Below are 23,208 nucleotides of genomic sequence, written 5' to 3'. Positions count from 1 at the left end.
AAGCGCAGATCCGTGTTTTCTGTCAGCAATACAAAACCAATTGCTCTCAAAGTAAACAATTATGTCTTGATGCCTTGAAACAATAAATTCTTCGATTGCAGGAAGGTGCTGAGGTTCTTATTGATGAAAAACGGTGTCAACTTCTCTTTGAAAAAAAACTCTGCTGAAGGAATTAATTCAAGAAAATGGTATCGGTGCCTTAGTCAGGCTGAGAGTCAATGGTTTACTGTCCTCAGACACATGTTGTAAAGATTTCTTTAAGTTTGAGAAGACGACCAAGGCGAGCCAGCAAATGCTTCGTCTTCGGGCTAGTGATGGGCATATTCTTAGTGATAATACGGAGATTGTTCATTTTGTTCGGTCTTACTTTGAGAGTCTGTTTTCCTTTAAGCCCAATGATGTGCCTGCAATGCAGAATATTATGACCAATTTACCGCAGATAGATGAGCATCAGCGGCATGTCTTGGATGAGAACATTACTCTCGGTGAACTTAAAACTGCGCTAGATGGCCTTGCTGATCATAAGGCTCCTGGTTTTGATGGGCTACCAGCTGAATTTTATAAAACCTTTTGGGACATGCTTGGTCCTGCTATGCACTCAGTGTTTTTATACAGCCTGCGTGAGGGATTGTTACCCCTTAGTTGTCGACGTGCAGTTGTTTCCCTTATCCCTAAGAAAAACGACCTGCAATTGATACAGAACTGGCGTCCAATTTCTCTTCTCTGCACAGATTACAAGATTTTTGCCAAAGCGCTTGCTAACCGTGTAAAGACTGTTTTAAGCACAGTTATACATCAGGATCAATCGTACTGTGTTATGCACAGATCTATGCACGATAACATTTTTTGGGTACGAGACCTGTGGGATGTGTGGGCATTTCAACAACAACATACCGGTCTCTTTTTTATTGACCAAGAAAAGGCTTTTGACTCTGTTAATCATGAATATTTGTTTCACATTTTAAAGCAATTTGGATTTGGGGCATCTTTTATTTCCTATGTATCCTTATTGTATAATCACATTTTTAGCTTGATCAAAATCAATGAGGGTCTCTGTTCACCTTTGCGGATTGGGAAGGGATTTCTGCAAGGTTGTCCCTTATCTGGAATCTTGTACTCTTTGCATTGAGCCCCTTTTAATTCGTTTACGATCTTCTCTTGTGGGCTTTTCAGTGACTCCATCAGAAAATCCCGTTATCATTTCGGCCTATGCTGATGATGTATGTGTTGCTGTTCGCAGCAGTAATGACATTGCTCTGCTATTTGAGTGTCTACGGGTCTACTCTCAAGCATGTACAACGCAAAATTAATTGGACGAAATGCAAAGCAGTTTGGGTCGGTTTGGGTCGGTATGCCACCTTCTGCCCTTCCAATTCTCCCTATGAATTTGACATGGGGAAAAGAAGGTGTGAAATACCTCGGTGTTTATCTTGGAACCCCTGGTTTTGTCAAATGGAATTGGGATGGTTTGCTCCACAAAATGAGCAATAAATTAAACAGATGGAGAGGGATTTTGTCGACTTTGTCTTTTCGAGGTCGTGCCCTGGTCATTAACAACCTGGTGGCCCCTCTCTTATGGCATAAAATGATTGCCTTGCAGCCACCTTGGTGTCGTCAATCCAAAAATGTTTACTTGACTTATTTTGGGATGGCAAACACTGGTTAAAGCCAGAGACTATTTGCCTTCCACTGGCAGAAGGGGGTCATGGACTTGTGGAAATTCTTTGTCGGGTGATGGCCTTCCTAGTCTCCACAGCTTGTCATTTTATATTTCTGGTGGCCTTGCCCTGGAAATCTACTGCAAACTGTATATTAAAACAAGCCGGCATGCCAGGCTACAATTGTGAACTCTTTTTCATGGAGCTGCAACATGTCGATGCTTCGCTGCTCCCTGACTTTTACCAAGATGTCTTGCACGTCTGGCGGTCCATTTCAGTAACTCGGCAAATGGGGACGTACAACAGTGAAAGGTTCCTCCGGGAACCCCTTTTCTACAATGGCCTTTTTCCTGCTATTCCTCACTCACGTGCTTTTGTGCAACGTTTTTGGAGTGCTGGCGTGAGCACGACTCGGCACCTTCGTGACTGTAACAGGAATAGTTGGTTCTCCGCAGGACATCTTCAAGTAAGAACTGATATCAGATCTTTGAGGAGCATAGCCAAGGTCCTACAGGAAATCCTGTGTGTTTTTAGGCACTTGGGCCTGAGCTTAACTGCCAACATTGGTGACCACCATACACCACCACAGATCTGTGCTAGCTCTAGCCTGCCGGCTGATAGCGCCACAACATCTATCTTGTTATCCTCATCACCACTTTCCAGCAAGGATAAAACTCCACCGATCACTCCACCGATCTGGGCTTTATTGCAGAGTGGCCAGACGGAAGCCTCTCCTCAGTGAAAGACACATGAAAGCCCGCTTGGAGTTTGCAAAAAAGCACCGAAAGGACTCTCAGACTGTGAGAAACAAGATTCTGTGGTCTGATCAAACCAAGATTGAACTGTTTGGCTTCCGTCTGGCCACTCTGCCATAAAGCCCAGATCGATGGAGTGTTGCAGTGATGGTTGTCTTTCTGGAAGTTTCTCCCATCTCCACACAATATCTCTGAAGTTCAGCCAGAATGACCATTGGGTTCTTGGTCACCTCTCTTACCAAGGCCTCTCTCCCCCAATTGCTCAGTTTGGCCGGGCGGCCAGCTTTAGGAAGAGTCCTGGTTGTTCCAAACTTCTTCCATTTAAGAATTATGGAGGCCACTGTGCTCTTGGGAACCTTCAATGCAGCAGAATTTTTTTTTAGGCTTCCCCAGATCTGTGCCTCGACACAATCCTGTCTCTGAACTCTGCAGACAGTTCCTTCGACCTCATGGCTTGGTTTTTGCTCTGATATGCATTTTCAGCTGTGAGACCTTATATAGACAGGTGTGTGCCTTTCCAAATCATGTCCAATCAATTGAATTTACCACAGGTGGACTCCAATCAAGGTGTAGAAACATCTCAAAGATGATCAAGAGAAATGGGAGGCACTTGAGCTAAATTTCAAATGTCATAGCAAAGGGTATGAATACTTATGTCAATGTGATATTTCAGTTTTTTATTTTTAATAAATTTGCAAAACTTTCTAAAATCTTGTTTTCTCTTTGTCATTATGGGATATTGAGTGTAGATTGATGAGGGAAAAAATGAATTTAAACGATTTCAGCATAAGGCTGCAACATAACAATGTGAAAAAAGTGAAGGGGTCTGAATACTTTCTGAATGCACTGTATGTTTCACCGATTGTTAAAAGAACTGGTGATATAGACAGGTGTGTGCCTTTCCAAATCATGTCCAATCATCCCATCATCCCATCTCTACCGCCTCTGACATCAACTCATCCTGGGAATTCTTCCAAAGTAAACTGCTCTCTCTCATGCACAGATTTATCCCATCTCGTCTTCAGTTGTCATACCCTTCCTCCCGTCCATGGTACACGGAATCTTGTGGTGAGGCTATTGCCCAGAAACAACTTGCTTTCATCTCCTGGAAAGCAAATCCAACGGAAGGAAATATCATTTCCTTTCACAAAGCCGGAAACAAGTGTGTGTCCACCCTCAGGAGAGCCAGGAAACAATATCTATCCGTTCTCAGGACAGAACTCTCTTATCTGTCTCCCTCTTCCAAATCCTGGTGGCGTCTGGTCAAATCTGTTTCTGGTGTTTGTTCCCCCTCCATCCCCTCCCTCACCTCAAACGGCCACACGGCTGACTCCGCGTGTGAAAAAGCTGAATGCCTCAACTCTGTGCTTGCCTCGAAATCTTGTGTCCCAAACCCATCCCTCTCTGTACCCACCGTACCCAGTTGTACCCAGCTGCTCCTGGACTCTGTGTCCTTTCCTCCTGACAAGGTGGAAAAGTTTCTATCAACCCTCGACTCTGATTCTGCAACTGGACCTGACGGCATCAGCCCACGGGTCCTAAAATCTTGTTCTTCCGCTCTTTCACTCCCTCTCTCTGTTCTCTTCACACTCTCTTTTGCTCAAGGTCATCTGCCATCTGCTTGGAAATCTGCCAACATCACCGCTTTGCACAAAAAAGGTGCAAAAACAGATCCTAGCAACTACAGACCAATCAGCCTTCTCTCAATTATCAGTAAAGTCATGGAATCCATCATTGCTTCAGATATGAAATCTTTCCTCTTCTCCAATGGCTTGATCTCTGATCATCAATTTGGTTTCAGACCTGGTCACTCTACTCTGGACATGCTGCTTCTGCTTTCTCAGCAATGGATGGAGGTCCTCAATGCCAAACAGGAAATTCGAGCTGTCTCCCTTGACATATCACGTGCCTTCGATACGGTCTGGCACCCCGCCCTGCTCACCAAACTCTCCTCTGTTGGTATCCATGGAAATCTCTTGACTTCCGTTTCCGGTCTTGCTGGTGAGGGTTCGTTTTTTCGCAGCTCCACACGCTCTCCATCGAAATCGAAGTTAAGTAATTGTTCCCATTTGTATTTTCGTTATAACTGTATTTCTTTTATGGTGTATGTACGTATATTGTCCCGACAAAGATTTTCGGTGCAAATCTTTCATACCTGTATTGAAAATCGTGTTAATTCGTGTCGTCTTGAGGCCTTGTACAGTGTACACTGTACAACCTTGAGGCTTTGTTTTTCTCTCAGCGCCTGTCGTTTGTGATCCAATAACTTTCGTTCTCTGTTTTCGCAGTCTTTCCACCCCAAAGCCTACTTCCTTATGTAAATCTCAACTCAAAAAAACAAAAAAAAAAGACATTACCTTCTCTGTGCTCATTCGTTTATTCATTCTTATTCGTTCGTTCGTTCTTCGACCACGTGTTTCTCCCCCATTTCCCCAGATAGATTGTCAAATTTCAACTCGTTATTTTATCGTCCATGCGATATTGTTTGATTATAGTTAGTTTTGGTTTGAATTTCCTGTAACTCGTAATTAATTAATCGTGTTCTGCTCCTCGTGTGTGGCCTTGTAGTTGTACCCCCGTCGGTGTTTTGTTAACTTAAGCGTGTTTTGCTTGGCTCTTGGTTTTTTCCCTTCTACCCCGAACATAATACTGTCTAACGTTCTAAATCCCCACCCCACCCCCCCCACCCCAAAAAAAACAAAAAAAACAAAAACATTTATTTTATTTTCTCCACGCGTACTGTTGTCTCATCCTGTATTTTCTGTCCAGGTGTGCTGTTCGCCCCACCCCCATTATCTCCTTGCCATCCACCGTTTGCCCTGTTCACGTGACTCGTGGTGGTCCCTCTCGGGGACCCCCAGCAATCCCCCCGTTGGTATTTTTGTGCATGTAAGATTGTTCATAGTTCTGTTTAAATATTATTTAAATATGTTTAACCTTTCCCCTTCTGTGTTTTATTCAGTGGTATATTACAACACGCTGTTTTTCTTCCTATTTAAAAGGTTTTTCTCAATTCCCTCTCCAACTCATTCCACTTCAAAAAAAAGAAATTCAATATCTTATACGTCTCCCTCACTACATGGTCTAAATTCACATTCATTCCATCCCTCCTCCATCGTTCTGAATCGGATTGCTAACTTGAAAATCACAACAAACCCAATTTGTTATCAATGTTCGTCTTTCATTAATCATCCACTTTCTAAACTCCCCTCTTGCCCCTCCCATCCAAATCCCCCCCCTTGCACCTACACTCCGAAACTTCCCCCTTGCCCCTCCACTCTTAAACTCCCCCCTTGCCCCTCCACTCCCGAACTCCCCCCTTGCCCTTCCCCTCCTAAACTCCCCCTTTGCCCCTCCCCTCCTAATCCCCCCCTTGCCCCTCCACTCCTGATCTCCCCCCTTGCCCCTTCCCTCCAAAACTCCCCCCTTGCCCCTCCCCTCCTAAACTCCCCCCTCACTCCTCCCCTTCAAAACTCCCCCCCAATCCCTCCCATTCAATTCTCCCCCCATACCATTCCTCTCCAATTCTCTCTCCTCCCCCCTCCTCCTCCAAGCTGCCTCCTCCCCACTTCGTCTCCCTTCTATCTCATACCTCCACCCCCCCAAACCTTCTACTTTCCTCTGCCCCCCCTCAAACAACCCCTCACTGTGCCTCATCCTTCACCATCAAACCTTTCATCCTCCTCATCCTTCCCTTTCTTGGAACTCTTCTGCAACATCTGAAACACTATCAACTGTTCTCCCTACCTCCCCCTCTCATCCTTCATCTTACCCTACTCCTCCCCTCCCCTGTCTTGTACCCGATGCTCCCCCTCTCTCTTCATTAACGGTATGGACCTCAAACATCCGGGGCCTTCGCTCAAACCTGACTGATCTCTCCATACAGGTTGCTTCTGACAATCCAGACTTGATCTGCTTAACAGAGACTTTCCTCCTTCAAGATGTCTCTGATTCCTTAATATCTCTTCCTGGTTACTCCCTCCTCCGGTATGATAGACCTGAGCCTCGGCCTGGTGGTGGGGTGGCTATCTTTGTCAAAAACTCTCTTCCTCACTCTCCTTGCACTGCTCTCTTTCCTCCTCACCCGCAGGAGTACCTCTGGTTACGGCTTCCTCTCCGCTCCCACCTTTTGTTCATATGTGTTCTGTACCGTCCCCCAAACAGTGATGACCCCATCTACATTTCAATGTCTGACAACATGGACCAACTTCTATCCACTCATGCCAACTCTCTCTTCCTCATATGTGGTGACTTCAACTGTCATCATGCCACCTGGTTGGGTGTGGGTTCCTCTCTCACCAGTCATGGCACCTCAGCAAAGGACTTCTGTGACTCACTGGGATTGACACAATCTGTCAATTTCCCGACCCGGATCTCAGCCAATGGAGTATCTTCTCTTCTAGACTTGGTTATGACAAACTTCCCTGCTAATGTCTGCTGCTCTTCTTCTGCTCCAATCGGTTCTTCTGATCATGTGCTTGTCAAAGTGGACATCTCTCTGGCCATTCTCAGAGAGCCTCCTCAGCGTCGACGAGTCTGGCATTTCACTCAGGCCGACTGGGACGGTCTTCAAGCAGCCATCAATCGTCTGGATTGGTCTCCCATCTCCACTGCCTCTGACATCAATTCTTCCTGGGAATTCTTCCAAAGCAAACTGATCTCTCTCATGCACAGATTTATCCCATCTCGCCTTCAATTGTCTTACCCTTCCTCCCGTCCATGGTACACTGAATCTTGTGGTGAGGCAGTTGCCCTGAAACAACTTGCCTTTGCCTCTTGGAAGGCTAATCCAACGAAGGAAATCTCAGTTCCTTCCACCAAGCTCGGAACAAGTGTGTGTCTACCCTCAGGAGTGCCAGGAAGCACTATCTCTCCTCACTCAAGAATGAACTCTCAAACCTGTCTCCTTCCTCCAAATCCTGGTGGCGTCTGGTCAAATCCGTTTCTGGTGTTTGTTCCCCCATCCATCCCCTCCCTTACCTCAAATGGCCACACAGTTGACATCGCACGTGACAAAGCCGAATGCCTCAACTCTGTGTTCGCCTCGAAATCCTTAGTCCCAAACCCATCTCTCTCTGTTCCCACCTTTCCCAGTCGAACCCAACTGCTCCTGGACTCTGTGTCCTTCTCTCCTGACAAGGTGGAGGAGTTTTTGTCAAACCTCGACTCTGATTCTGCAACTGGACCAGACGGCATCAGCCCACGGGTCCTAAAATCCTGCTCTGCCGCTCTATCTCAGCCTCTCTCTGTTCTTTTCACCCTATCTTTTGCTCAAGGTCATCTGCCAGCATCCTGGAAATCAGCTAACATTACCGCTTTACACAAAAAAGGTGCAAAAACAGATCCTTGCAACTACAGACCAATCAGTCTGCTCCCAATTATCAGCAAAGTCATGGAATCCATCATTGCTTCGGATATGAAATCTTTCCTCTTCTCCAATGGCTTGATCTCTGATCATCAATTTGGTTTCAGACCAGGTCACTCTACTCTGGACATGCTGCTTCTGCTGTCTCAACAATGGATGGAGGTCCTCAATGCCAAACAGGAAATCAGAGCTGTCTCCCTTGACATATCACGGGCCTTTGATACGGTCTGGCACCCAGCTCTGCTCACCAAACTCTCCTCCTATGGTATCCATGGAAATCTCCATGCATGGCTTGCGGACTTCCTCTCTGGTTGTAGTCAACGTGTGGCCCTGAATGGATTTCTCTCATCTCCCCTTCCTGTTTAGGCTGGAGTTCCCCAAGGAAGTGTGCTGGGCCCTGTGCTTTTTCTGGTCTTTATCAATGATCTCTCCGACTCTCTGGAAAATCCTCTCTATCTCTTTGCTGATGACTCCACTCTCTGCCGCTCCATTCCTCTTCCCTCAGATCGGCAGTCTGCAGCCTCCTCACTCTCTGAAGACCTGGACAAAATCACAGACTGGTCAAACAAGTGGAACATGTCTTTCAATCCTGACAAATCTCACTCTCTTACTATGTCTCTCCGAAAAGATCGACTGGACAACCCTCCCATCTACTTTCTCAACAATCCTCTCCAAGAAGTTCTGTCACTCAAGCTTTTGGGTCTCACTATCTGCCATGATCTTTCTTGGGAAAACCACATTTCCAAGCTGGCCTCCAAAGCCAGTCGCCGACTGGGCATCCTCCGTCGTGCGAAGTCCTTCCTCGGCACACCTGAGCTCCTCACCACATACAAGGCTTTCATCCGCAGCTCAATGGAATACTGTTCTCCCCTATGGGCTGGTGCTCCTGCCTCACACCTGGCTCGGCTTCACGCTGTTGAATCCAAAGCTTTCAAAATCATTGGAATCTCCCGCGATGAAGCTATCTCTGAGGGCCTTTCACTCACTCACCGCAGGCAGGTAGGTGGCCTTTCTGTCTTCTACCGACTCCTCTCCGGCCTTGCTCCCCCAGCTCTCTCTGTGCTCTGTCCCCCAAATATTCCTACAGGTCGCACAAGATCTGCCAGCAACCCTCTGATGGTTAAACTGCCGAAATCTCGGCTCTCTGCTCACCTTCACTCTTTCATTCCTCTTTTCTCCCGCCTGTGGAACAAACTCCCACACTCCCTTCAATCCCTCTCCTCCCTCCAGATCTTTAAAACAGCTGTTCACCACCATCTCTTATCTTCCCCCATCCATAACCTTGATCTTTTCTACCCCCACTAATTCACCCCAGATCCACCTTGTTTGAAATTCCAACTTCTTTCCTGGAAATCCTGGCAGTGTCCATATGTTTATACCTCTCCCACCCCCCCCCCCCCTTCACATGCCTCCCCCCCTTCACATGCCTCCCCCCCAAAGCCCTCTCCCTCCCACAGATCTCTCGATGTCTCCATGTCTCTCGGTCCCTGCTCTCAAATGTTGTGTTTGTGTCCTTCCCCCTCTCTCCCCATCTTGTCTACCGCTCCCGATGTTATTTGTTTTATGTGTCTGTTTGTCTTTCATGTGTGATTAATGTTCGCTCTTTCACGAGCCTCGATCTTGTATACAAAAAAAAAAAAAAAAAAATCTCCACGCATGGCTGGCGGACTTCCTCTCTAGTCGTAGTCAACGTGTGGCGCTGAATGGGTTTCTCTCATCTCCTCTTCCTGTTCAGGCTGGAGTTCCCCAAGGCAGTGTTCTGGGCCCTGTGCTTTTTCTGGTCTTCATCAATGATCTCCCCGACTCTCTTGAAAATCCTCTCTATCTCTTTGCTGATGACTCTACTCTCTGTCGCTCCATTCTTCATCCCTCAGATCGACAGTCTGCAGCCTCCTCACTCTCTGCAGACCTGGACAAAATCACAGACTGGGCAAACAAGTGGAACATGTCTTTCAATCCTGACAAATCTCACACTCTTACAATAAAATAACCACCTTTAGAGGCCATTTTTCCCCGCAAAGCGGGGGTTGGCCTTTTTCGGGAACCGTGGTTGTTGTTGTTTTTCGGTCCCCTTTTTGAAGCAATGTTTTACGGCCGGATGCCCTTCCTGACACCAACCCTTTTTGCCACCTTTAACGACAAACAGGGAATTACCAGTGAAATGGTACTCAATTAGCCGACCTCGGAAGGATGACAGGCTGAGTCAACCCCCCTGGCGTTAATTCAGCAATCGACCGGGATTCGAACCCAGGATCCTTGGATCCTAAGCCGGCACCCTAGCCGCTAGCCCAACACCAGGGTTCCTCCCAATGTCTCTCCGAAAAGACCGACTGGACAACCCTCCCATCTACTTTCTGAATAATCCTCTCCAAGAAGTTCTGTCACTCAAACTTTTGGGTCTCACTATCTGCCATGATCTTTCCTGGGAAAACCACATTTCAAATCTGGCCTCCAAAGCCATTCGCCGACTGGGCATCCTCCGTCGTGCGAAGTCCTTCCTTGGCACACCTGAGCTCCTCACCACGTACAAGGCTTTCATCCGCAGCTCAATGGAATACTGCTCTCCCCTCTGGGCTGGTGCTCCTGCCTCACACCTAGGTCGTCTTCACGCTGTTGAAAGCAAAGCATTCAGAATCATTGGAATCTCCCGCAATGAAGCTAACTCCAAGGGCCTTTCACTCACTCACCGCAGGCAGGTTGGTGGTCTTTCCGTCTTCTACCGACTCCTCTCTGGCCTTGCCCCCCCAGCTCTCTCTGGGCTCTGTCCCACAAATATTCCTACAGGTCGCACAAGATCTGCCTGCAACCCTCTTATGGTTAAACTGCTAAAATCAAGACTCTCTGCTCACCTTCGCTCCTTCATTCCTCTTTTCTCCCGCCTCTGGAACAAACTCCCTCACTCTCTTCAATCCCACTCCACCCTCCAGGTCTTTAAAACAGCTGTTCACCACCATCTCTTATCTTCCCCCATCCAAAACTTTGATCTTTTCTATGCCCGATAATTTCACCCCAATTCCACTTTTTGAAATACCAACTTCTGACCTGGAAGTCCTTGGTGTCCTTGTGTTTTATACTTCTCCCACCCCCCACCCCCCCCCACCCCCACCCCTTCCCACGCCTCCTCCCCCGAGCCCTCTCCCTCCCTCTCCCTGCCTTTCCCTGCTCTCAAATGTTGTGTGCTCTCAAGTGTTTGTGTGCTTCCCATTCTCTTGTCTTCCACTCCCTCTTTTTATATATTTTGTTTGTCTGGTTGATTTGTTTGTGAAGTAAATGTCAGCTCTTTCACGAGCCTCGATTCAGTATACAAAAAAAAACAAAAAAAAAACTGGTGATATTGCTTGGAGACTCGCCCATATGGTGTTGCCCTCCGATGTTTTATTACATCGTTTTAATTAAGATAATTCAGTGGAATGCCCTTTTTGTATGATTTCTGAAGATCTTTTCGATGCTTACGTAGATTGTGCAAGACTCTCTCCCTTCTTTGGTTTTTTATCAACTTTTTAAAATCATATGAACTTTTCTTTTTCAACACGGGTTTTTATCTTTGGAATACCACTTAGGTACAAAAAACGCTCTGAGACTGCTCTTGTTAATTTCTTAATTTCTATTGGAAAATTTGCAATCGACAAGACAAGAAAAGCAAAGCTCCTGGCAAATGCTGATATTTTATGTGATGTGGTAATTGTGTTTAAGGCTATGGTCATGGCAAGGTTGCGCTTGGAATTCTCTTTTTGCCAAATGAAAGATGATTTATAAACCTTTGTGGAAAAATGGTGTGTAAAGGGGGGGTTTGTAAACTTGATAATGGTTTGTTAAATTTTTTATTTTAGAGTTTGGTGTTTTTATTGTTGGTGTTCGGCTGCACATGTTTGGAATTGGAATGACTTTATTAGCATGACTTGTGTGGTTTTCTTACCTTAAAAATAAAAGAGCTACAAAAGTCTCTTTTTCTATATCTATCATTCTCATTCTCATTCTCATTCTCATTTTCTCTCTCTCTCTCTCTCTCTCTCTCTCCCTCTCTCTCTCTCTCTCTCTCTCTCTCTCTCTCTCTCTCTCTCTCTCTCGCTCTCTCTCTCTCTCTCTCGCTCTCTCTCTCTCATGGCCCTAGCTTTGTGAATGTGGGGTACACCATCCTGGATGTGGGGGATCTCTATCTGGGGTCGCTCCCGCGAGATTGATCGGCTGTCTCTGTGCCGCAGCCTTGTTCGACAGAACTGTCTGAGGCTATACAACAACAACAACAACATCCTCACATTCCCTCCATTAATCCAAGTTCTTTTTACGAGAGAAGAAAATGACCAGGTCGAAGCAGCAGAATGAAATAGCATAAATAGGTGCTGGATACATCAGGGTTTCTTTACTTACCAGACAATAAACCATTGTGGATAACCTCCATCAAAGCCAGGAATCCAGGAAATATTTGCAGAAACACTTGTAAATTGAACGTTCACACTGGTAACCATGTGAGGCCTTGTTCCTAGAAAAAAAAAAGTCCAAAATTAGCAATATTTCAATACACAGTAAAACTACTAATGATCAACAGGAGAATTTGGAGTTTGTCCGGTCAAAATGATGTTCTGCAAGTCGAGGTGACTTACTTCTCGTCTAACATTCTGCAATTTACCTGTGACAAAGATGTTTGTTCCTGTTGAAGAACAGCCAACTGCATTGCAAGCCTCACACACCCAGGCACCATGATGCTGGCTTTTTATGGGTACGAGCCCGAGGCTTCTGCTTGCCTGACTTTGTCTGCTGCACAAAGGTGTCATCTGTTTTGGTCTCAGGTTTTCTTCTGTCCTAACCTGCCAGCCACAAAAACATTCATTATAATTTATGAAGCATACTCGTCATCAGTAATGACAAGGTGGCATATAGAGTTTGAATAAAACGAGTCAAGCTTATGATGAGCATTGGAGATTATTGACTTTTTGTACTACTCTCATCAGGTGTCTGAGAATCAGTAACTGTAATCCATCAAAACTACTCTCTATCTCTAATTTGATTGCAGTTTGCCTTATTGCTAGAAAGATCACTTTTTGGGATTACTTTTAGTGGGGGCATGGGGAAATAGAAATCCAGAAAGCATGATGATGATGAGCAGATATCACAATGGGTGTAGCTGGTAACCTCGACAACCTCATTCCAGATTCTAACAGCGAAGATTTCCAATCCATGCTTGTTGTACCTCCGAAGCACTGCTTGGAAGTGAGGGTTATATTATGAAAGCTCGGCTGGGAAACGGATTTAGGCACATTTTGGGCCTACCATCTGACAGAAAATCACCAAAATTCTTTCCATACCAACTGACCACCTTCAGCTATCCCTCTCCAGATCACTTCTTCAGCCCCCGACTTTCACCTACTCTCTCTATACTCCCCATAGCTCTGCTTTCGGCAATTTCCATTCAGTATTTCTCACAGCATTTCATTCCGGTTTCCCATTCGATGATTCATAGATCAGTAGTTTGTTTCAATTTTCAGCATCAGTTTCGCTTTGGGATATCAGTTTCGATTATTCATTGCAAGTTGTGATGCAATGCAAATGGTACACGAAAAAGGTCATCAAAACCGATTTTCGGGGGGAATTCTTTTCAAATTTTGTAAGGGGTCTAAAGTGTTTGAAAGGTCTTATAATGGTCTAATATGTCTAAGGGTCTTAAAAGGGCCTAACTGTCCAAAGGGTCTTAAAACACATCTGAAAAGGGTCGAAGAACATGTATATATCTCAAAAGGGTATAAATGGGTGTGAAGGAGTTTAAAGGATTTTAACAGGGTCTAAATGGGTAAAAAGGGGTCCAAGGGTGTAAAGGAGTAAAGCTGTAGTGAAGAAATTACCTTGGGTTCGTAAATACATTAACTCGGGAGTGCAACATGGCAATAACGGGCCAAATTACTTCCTCATGATGCTATTCAGGTGCATCGTGATTAAAAATCTGATTCTACTCGTAGAAAGTTGTGTTGCGATTAACCTTGGGAGCTCAAAACAGTAAGATCACAAACAAATAGCAAAACAACTCACCTTACTGTGAGGTTGAGGTGACCGTTGTTGGTTTACCCATTGCCTTGTGTCAGCTTGGCGATGCCAGCATATGTGCTGCGTGGCAGGTATTGTATATATGGATCTACAACAGTTTATGATGATGCTCCATGCATGCCGTAATGACTCCAAATCTCGCTTATTTTCACCCTTCTCACTTGTATCATTGAATGAGATCAACATCGGGTTTTTTTTTACAACTAAAATGGCCGCCAGCCAGCCATCTTTGATCGCATAGCGAAAGAAAATTATGTGCATATGTATACCATCATGTATCGTCTTTGTGCCAAGTATGAACAAAATCAGTCCATACATCTCCGAGATATGGTTGTGGACGCACACACAGACAGACAGATGGACGAACGAGACCGAATCCATAAGCCCCATTTTGGACTAAGTCAAACGGAGGCTAATAAAGTCGTAGTTACTTGGAGAGAAATAGAGAGAGGGAGATAGCACAGGAATAGCTGAACACTGAGGATTTATAATATGCATGGGCGCACTATTCTGCCTTATATATTGTGGTTCAGTTGTGTCATGACTTCTCACCTGATGCCAACATACATCAGGAGTTGGATCACCACCAGCAGTGCAAGGTACGATCAATGTTCGACCAATGTTTTCATGGTATTCAGGATCAGGTTTAACAGTGAAAGTTGGGAGAGGCTAGGGAGTAAAAAGTAAGGGTTACAATGATATCTTTCATTTAATGTGCTTAATATGTAAGCAAGGTGTTATAACTCAGAGCAGCCATTACAATGGAATAAAAGGAAATTTGACACAGAATGCCATTTGTCCGATCACATCTGCACTATATCAACACCACATGAACCCACTCTTTCAGTTTATCGACTTCATTCCCCTGCGGGAAAGGCGGGGGGGGGGGGGGAGGGGAGGGGGAAGCAGTGGGCAGTGGGGAAGGCTTTGGGACATGGTAATCCATGAATACCCTTCACACATATATATATACACATATACACACGACCAGTCAAAAGTTTAGGTACACCCAACATTTTTTGTTATTTTACTGTTTAATGTAGAAAATGAACATAAGATGTGAACAAAACTCTTACAAAAGATATATCTGCTTATCTACTGATAATATATTGTGCTTCAATGCATCTTTCTAGTGCGAAACGTAGGTTTAAAGCAATTTTTGGAAATAGGTCGAAAAGTGCAATATTAAATCCAAACTGAAACGCTAAGTTAATGTTATTAACGTTTCATCTCAGGAGCAAAATCTGTTTACAAATGTTCTGCTCTGTGTGGAATGAATGTTTGTGCTTAGTTTCTTCATCACATGCAATGTCTATTATTGGCAGGCGTTGCAAAAAATGTTTACAGAAAGGCCGGCCATACAATCTAATGAGTGTTTTTGTGTTTCAGATTGCATGAACATGGGTGCCAAAGCTCAGCTAATGCCAGAAAAAAGACAGGCAATTGTAACTTTGAGAAAAGCGCTTGCCAAGCCAGCCGTTCCTTAACGGTTGTAAATAGAGTGCTTGCTCGAATGCTTAAACCACTTGGCGATCTTTCCGCAAGAAACTGTAAATGAACACACACCCAATGTTCTTGAGACCCGACCATATATCGACTGTAATCTATATACCCCAAAGAGGAATGACCCTTTCTGCTGCTCCTGTAGTGAGCGGGTGTACTAGTATATATAAAAATATATATCTAAATATATATATATATATATATATATATATTGTTGCGGATATGGGACTTGGCCTCAATATCCGCTTGTAAATACTCCCCTATTTCCCCAATACTCCCCAACTATCCCCAATCCCCCATTCCCTAGTCCCATTGCCTGTAAATAATACTCTGTAGAACCGACCTTCCCCTTTTTCCCCCATTAAATGTCGTGCCCAGGTCCACCGCATCTCACGTAGACAACTTTCGGACATCTTGCTAGTTATTCTTAGTCTATGTCAGTTAAGGACTCGTTTCCATTAATTCTGACTCTTCGTTGCACCAGAATGTGATTATATGGCACCAGTAGTGAGTTTAGGACCTTCCCATACCTCCTCCCATCTTCTTCCCCAAACAACAACTACAACAACAACAACTACAACAACAACGGCGCGGCGTGCGGGGAGTGTGCGTCCTCACATCGGCTTGGTTAGCCGCCATTGACCATGCGCTCTGACGGGGTTACCATGAAGGGGCTGCCTGTCGGCCCCTCGTCAAGGGCGGAGCCGGTAACCCCCGCACCCAATGAGAAGCAACGGGCCGATTCCATCTGGGGCGGAGCTAACGAGCCGAGGGCGTGTCACTCCCCGCCGGATATACGCGGCGACTTGCCGGACGTGACGTGAGATGCGCCCCCAGCTTGGAGAAAGAGAAGTCACTACCTCCGAGCGCTGAGAGACCTCCTGCATCTTTTGGGCCGCGCTATCCTGTCCCTGAGCACAAGGTGCACCTTGTGCTGGCCATCGAATACCCGCTTTCCTTGCCATCAATCCCCGTGTGAGTCAGTTTTTGTCCCGTTTATCTGTGGTCTGTCGGGAATAAGATAAGTGTGTCTAAGTGCCTGCCTTTCTATGCTGTCCCTCTTGTAGTTGTAATCTAACCTTCCGCCCTAATATAACCTCCTCCGGAGGTCTTGAGAACTGAACCCTTGGTGTCGTGTCATTTTAATCCAGCCGTTGTGTCTTTTCCTTCATTGATCTAGTGTAGCGCGACTTAGTCAACGTTCGAGCATAATCGGGTAACTTGTGCGGACACGGCGGCCATTCCGCTCGGCCCACCATAACATCAAAGTCGTGTCTGTAACAATTGGTGTCTGGGAGTGGGATTCGAGGCCCGACCAAATTTTTTAAAAAAACGAATAGAGGAAAAAAAAAAAAAATTTGGTCAAAATTTGGAGCGGCCGAAATTTGTTTTGTTTTACAAAACCCGAATTTTGAAAGTCGCGCTATGGCGGATCAAGACAGCTGGGGTCCGGTAGAGGAGAGTGAGGCAGGGTCGGTCCAGGACCAAATTGAGGGACGTGAGGAGAGCGAAGCAGTGAGGGCGGCAGGGTCGCAAAATAGCGTTGTCGCGCACGAGGTGGCCACGGCGTCCACGCCCGCGACCCTAGCAGTGACGCTGGTGGATTCGAACCTTTTTTTCCTGCAAATGAGGGCCCTTATAGACCAAATTGGAGGTTTGAGAAACCAAATGGATGCTCGGGGTGAGCGATTGGAAGGCAAATTGAGGGACATGAGGGACATGAGGGACGAAGCGAGGGGTACCGGTGAGGGGTTAGACAACGGGATAAAAGAGGTGAGAAATGGGTTAACGGGGGTAGAAAATAGAATGGCTGCCCAGGAGAATCAAATGGAAGGGATGCAAAAGGGGTTAGAGGGGTTAGAAAACAGGATGGAAGGCAAATTGAGGGACATGAGGGACCAAGCGGAAAGCGAAGTTAACCAAATGGGGCGGCAGATAGAGGGGGTCAGAATGGGGGTAGAAACCAAACTGGATGCTCACAGGGAGGAAATGGAGCAGATGAGGGTGGCATCTGGGCAGGAGATGCAAGTGATGGGAGAGGAGATCAGAAGAGGAGTGAGTGAGGAGGTCGGAGGAGTGCGCGAGGAGGTGAGGCACTGTAAGGAGCACATGGAGAAGGAGGTGAGAAAGGGGACTGTAAAGTTATAAGGGGGCATAGAGGATCTGACGCAAGAGGTGGAACAGCTGACAGAGGGACAAAAAGAACTAACGGACCAGGTAAAGAAGAACACAGCGGTAATAGGAGGGTTAAAAGCGACCCAAAATGACCTAAAAAATGACTTGGTAGCGACGAAGAGGGAATGTCAGATGGTACGTGAGGGATTGACAACGAGGTTGGACGAGGTGATAGAGGTAATGGAGACGAAGGACCGGCAGGTGAGGACGCACATGGAAACGGTCAAGGTAGCCTTGGAGGACGAGCTTGAGGAGACGTACCGGGGAATAAAAGAGGTGAAGCAGAAACTAGAAGAAGTGGAAGAAGGGGTGAGTGAAATTAAGAAGCGACGGAGAGGGGATAAGAAAGAGATAAAAGAGGAGATAAAAGAATTGGTCCAAAGTCTGTGTTTGGATCGTGATGATGTGCTCATTAACCGGATGAGGGATTCGCAGGTGATGGAGGAGAAGCGAAGAGGAAGAGGACCCGGTGTAAGTGGTGACCAATATGGTCGTGCGTATGATGCGCCAGGTGATTTAAGAAGCTTGGGGGTCGAGATGGACCCGGGTGTTCGTGAGAGGCCATTGGTGAAGTGTGCGACAGGTCTGGTGTGCAAAAAAGGAGGTGTGCGAGAAAGTCCGACCCTGGGGTGTGTGAGGAAAAAGTGCGTGCCAAGGAGTGAGGGTGCTGGCGAGAGTGAGTCGGTCGTAGCGCGTGTGCGAGGGAGCACATGGAAGCGCGGTGTGGTAAGTGTTACAGAGGGTGTGACGGGAGAGTGTGCGCGAGAAAGGTGTGTGATGGACAGGTGCATGAGGAAAGAGTGCGCTGTCAAAGGCAAGGAAGAATGCACACCTGTGGTGAGTGTTACAGAGGGTGTGACGGGAGAGTGTGTGCGAGGAAGGTGTGTGACGGACAGGTGCATGGGGAAAGAGTGCGCTGTCAAAGGCAAGGAAGAATGCACACCTGTGGTGAGTGTTACAGAGGGTGTAACGGGAGAGTGTGCGCGAGAAAGGTGTGTGGCGGACAGATGCATGAGGAAAGAGTGCGCTGTCAAGAGTAAGGGTGAGTGCGCTGTCAAGAATGGAGGTGAGAGTAGTGAGAGTGACAAGGAGAGTGAGTTGGTTGTGACAGGTGAGAAAGGATGCACACCTGGAATGGTAGAGCGTGAGTGGGAATGCACGCTGGAATTGGTAGTGAGGCACGTGGTTGGGTGTGCGAATGAGAGCACACCTGTGATTGTCACAGAGGAGGTGACAGAGGAGGGGGCGCGAAGAGGTGTGTTGGTGAGGTGTGCTACCAACGAATGTGTGCCAAAGTGTTCGGTGGTCAGGTGTGTGACCAAGGCTGTGAGTGGAATGGGTGTACCTGGGTGTGTAAGGAAAGGTACGAGGAGCATGGAAACGGCTGGATGTGTGAGCAAGGAACGGGCTGCGGGGTGTAAGCATGCAGGTGAGGCATCGAAGGTAACCGGGTTAGAGGTTAGGTCGACTTTTAGCCGAATCGGGCCCTCGGTGCGTGCTGGGCCTCGCTTTGAACGGCCGCGTCCGTGCTCCACTAGGCGGAGCGGGCGGCTGGATAGGAAGGGTTGTCATGGCGACCACTTTTTGTTGAGGCATTCCGGCAGGTCGAGATCGGGCCATGGGATGGCTCCACGCCGAGGTGGTGCGTGGGACCTCGGCCCGGGTAAACCTCCTTCCCTGCACCGAATGCGGGATGTATCCAGCCGCTGGCACCAAACAACCCGCATTCATTGCTCGGCTTTACGAAGCCGGGCTTTGGACAGGAATTGGCGCACCGAGAGGCATTAGTGAGTAGACTGTGTGATGAGGATAGTGTTTTGGCCCCAAAATTAGAAAAAAAGCGAAATTTGATGATTGGCAAGGGATTGGCAGTAATGATTGGCAGATGATGGGCAGTGATTGGCAAATTTTTAATTTGTTGAAATTTGATGTGCAAAATTGGTAGTGAGCGATGGGCCCGGTGGGTAAGGCTGGCATCCCTGCCGCCCTTCCCATATGGGGGCAAAGGAGCACTAGATTATGGGGTGTATGGCAGTGAAAACTAGCCCGGGTGGGTTAGGTTATAGTGTGTAGGGATCTAGAAAGATGACATTAGGTGACGTTAAGTTTAGTTAGTGACTGATACCTGTAGTGGGGACGCAGGTAGATTAGTATGGATAATAATGACGTGGGAGCGCAATAGTTTAAAGGGACGACTGGGAAGCGCAAGTTTCAGAAGGGAGTAGTTAGCTGAGATGATGCTGTGTGTGTGAGAATTGAACAGGTGTGATTGCACAGGTGTGCAACTGGACAGGTGTGTGGAGCAGTGTGTGAGTAGTGAGTGTTGTGGATCAGCGCGAATGCGCTTGGGGAGAGAAGGGTGCAGGTGGCACCAGGTGTGAGAGCACAGGTGTGCAAGTACAGGTGTGTGGAGAGAGTTGGAGTAAATGGTACGGAGTGGTGTGCATGGTGCGAAGGTGTGGATGGGGGAAGAGTGGGCCCCTTTCACGAGTACCCGGGGCGGGTAGTGTAAGTGTTAGGTAGAGGGTATAGGTAAATTGTGGGTGGATATTGGCATTTGTGGTGCGGTTGCAGAATGGTATTGTGGATGGGTGCATTAGTGTTGTGGAAATGGCTGGGCGTGTAGCCTGTTAGTGTGTGTAGTTGGTTGGGCACTCCACCACTGTGAGGATGTCGGCCAGGTGAGGCCGCAGGTGGGCTCTGGGAGCCGGTAGAGTTGTGGATGGGGCCCGAGGATCCGGAGGACGGACCCGGGTAGCCCAGTGCCAGAGAGGGCACCGAGTGGGGAGAGCGCCAGAGGGCCTTCCCCAGGTAGTTAGGTTAGGGTGAGGAGCAGGTAAGCTCGGAGGCAACTGCAGTGGTGGAGGTGTGCAGGTGGGTAGACCCGCTGGGAGAGGTACACGCCACAGCCCAGAAATTGTGCGAGGGCACCGGGAGATGAATCGGGGGAGTGAGACCCCAAATTGAAAAGCACCACAGTTTGGTCAATGGGCATTGGTTTTTAGAACCCATAGTGTAAGAGGGCCAATGGTTTGGCCGGAGAAAGACCCCGGGTAGTGTAAAGTTGTTAAAGTCATTTAGGAAATAGTTAGGATTGATGAACCTGTCGCACCATACGCAGCCACTTACCTGTGGTGATGATGATGCCTCCACACCTGTGTTTTCTTTGTTCTGTGCAGGAAATGAGATTGCTGTGGATTTGTGAGATGCATCACGACGTGGATGAGACATTGGGGTGATTCCATCTCTCCCTCCTTAGGAGGGACTGATGATGAATTGGTAATGGCAAATTTTGATGTTCAGTTGGAGATGGCAAATTTTGATGAGAGTTGAAAATGGCAAATTTGATTGGTTAGGAGGGAGAGAAGACGAATTTGGTTTATGGGAGGAACGGGGAAGACAGTAGGGATGTTTGTTGATTTGTAAAGTAGATGTTTATGGGTAGTGTTGGTTGTGTGGATACAGTAAGGGGTAAGGGAGGGGCCATGTAGGTTACCTGGTGGGGGGGGGGGGGGCGTACGGTAGGAACGTACCTGTCTCACCTGGTTCCCATGTGCCCCCAGTGTGCATTACCTTGCATTGCGTGCACTTTTGCGCCCTTACCACCTTACTCACTTGTCTGCTTCTTTTGTCTCCCACCTCCGAGGATCTGGTTTTGGGGCAGAGAGAGAGGAGAGAGAGGTGCTGGATCCGCAGTTGTGGGCCTGCACTTTCGCTGCTTGCTGCCTGGATCGATACACCATATGGACCGCAATGTTTGTGGCCACCCACAATGGACCGCAGTTCTTTTGCGGCCAAGCACCACCCATGGATGGACCTATGGGTCAACGTGGCACCTATGCCATACAAGGTGAACCACTAACAGTTGGCCCCCTGACGGCCACAATAAAGAAATGGACGCGGTTGGCGCCTTTCTTTATTTTTGAAAGCAGTAAGAAGGCCAAGAGCACCACATGAAGGCAAGACCAGCGGCAGAACATCGGCCGGCTGCGACACGACCGGTGATTTATAGACACTTTATTGGTGTACCGGATGGTGCTGACTGTACATGATGGGGTGGTGCTTTTGGTGCTTGGAAGGGGTGCTCTGCACGTTATTAAAGGCCGTAAGGCCACAGAGCACTCGTGGGTTGGTGTATCGATGCTGGCATGCGTGCTCTCTCTATGCATAACATCTGCATGTGTTCCTCCAAAAACAGGTCCTGGATCGTAGTGTAAATAGCAGCGTAGTCTTGTAAATAATGCTCCCTCCCGGCTGTATGTTTAGTTTGCGAATTCTTTCCGGATTCGGTTATCCTGTGGGTGTGTTTCTGTGAGGAGAAGGGTGCAACGTCGCAGGGGGACATATTTACTCGTTTGTGAATATCTGTAAAACTGTCGCACTCAGGGTAGAGTTAATAGTAGAGGGAACTACATCTGAGTGCCACACTAAAATAGGTAAAAATTTATCGGGTCGGGATGCCCCGAGGGTAGAGAAGGGTGCAATGTTGCGGATATGGGACTTGGCCTCAATATCCACTTGTAAATACTCCCCTATTTCCCCAATACTCCCCAACTATCCCCAATCCCCCATTCCCTAGTCCCATTGCCTGTAAATAATACTCTGTAGAACCGACCTTCCCCTTTTTCCCCAATTAAATGTCGTGCCCAGGTCCACCGCATCTCACGTAGACAACTTTCGGACATCTTGCTAGTTATTCTTAGTCTATGTCAGTTAAGGACTCGTTTCCATTAATTCTGACTCTTCGTTGCACCAGAATGTGATTATATGGCACCAGTAGTGAGTTTAGGACCTTCCCATACCTCCTCCCATCTTCTTCCCCAAACAACAACTACAACAACAACGGCGCGGCGTGCGGGGAGTGTGCGTCCTCACATCGGCTTGGTTAGCCGCCATTGACCATGCGCTCCGACGGGGTTACCACGAAGGGGCTGCCTGTCGGCCCCTCGTCAAGGGCGGAGCCGGTAACCCCCGCACCCAATGAGAAGCAACGGGCCGATTCCATCTGGGGCGGAGCTAACGAGCCGAGGGCGTGTCACTCCCCGCCGGATATACGCGGCGACTTGCCGGACGTGACGTGAGATGCGCCCCCAGCTTGGAGAAAGAGAAGTCACTACCTCCGAGCGCTGAGAGACCTCCTGCATCTTTTGGGCCGCGCTATCCTGTCCCTGAGCACAAGGTGCACCTTGTGCTGGCCATCGAATACCCGCTTTCCTTGCCATCAATCCCCGTGTGAGTCAGTTTTTGTCCTGTTTATCTGTGGTCTGTCGGGAATAAGATAAGTGTGTCTAAGTGCCTGCCTTTCTATGCTGTCCCTCTTGTAGTTGTAATCTAACCTTCCGCCCTAATATAACCTCCTCCGGAGGTCTTGAGAACTGAACCCTTGGTGTCGTGTCATTTTAATCCAGCCGTTGTGTCTTTTCCTTCATTGATCTAGCGTAGCGCGACTTAGTCAACGTTCGAGCATAATCGGGTAACTTGTGCGGACACGGCGGCCATTCCGCTCGGCCCACCATAACATCAAAGTCGTGTCTGTAACAATAGATATATATATATATATATATATATATATATATATATATATATTTATATATATATATATATATATATATTGTTACTGATCGCGGTTTAGATGTTACTTTGCCGAGCGAAGGCTCCGCGACCGAACAGTTGTTCCCCGACTCACCCGATTCACCCAGAACTTTGGCCGTATCGC

General features: G+C 47.3%; 2 protein-coding genes across 2 annotated transcripts in view; one reads left to right on the top strand and one right to left on the bottom strand.

The window, feature by feature from the left end:
- The window catches only part of LOC144890870 (uncharacterized), a 946,020-nt gene that overhangs the window by 22,482 nt on the left and 900,330 nt on the right, over positions 1-23,208 (top strand). The gene's annotated exons all lie outside the window — the stretch shown is intronic.
- LOC137433023 (uncharacterized) overlaps positions 1-23,208 on the bottom strand; it is a 134,870-nt gene that overhangs the window by 39,584 nt on the left and 72,078 nt on the right. Inside the window, exons 8-10 of the mRNA XM_068125412.2 lie at positions 14,367-14,483; positions 12,406-12,583; positions 12,147-12,258 (exon numbers count right to left, since the gene is read on the bottom strand). Of these exons, the coding sequence (XP_067981513.2) occupies positions 12,147-12,258; positions 12,406-12,583; positions 14,367-14,483 (407 nt within the window). The remainder of the gene's footprint in view (positions 1-12,146; positions 12,259-12,405; positions 12,584-14,366; positions 14,484-23,208) is intronic.

Source organism: Myxine glutinosa, chromosome 1 (genome assembly GCF_964187855.1).
Source record: "Myxine glutinosa chromosome 1, kmMyxGlut1.1, whole genome shotgun sequence".
Lineage (NCBI taxonomy): Eukaryota > Metazoa > Chordata > Myxini > Myxiniformes > Myxinidae > Myxine > Myxine glutinosa.
Note: the sequence above shows the minus strand (reverse complement) of the source record. Positions and strands in the feature narration are given on the sequence as shown.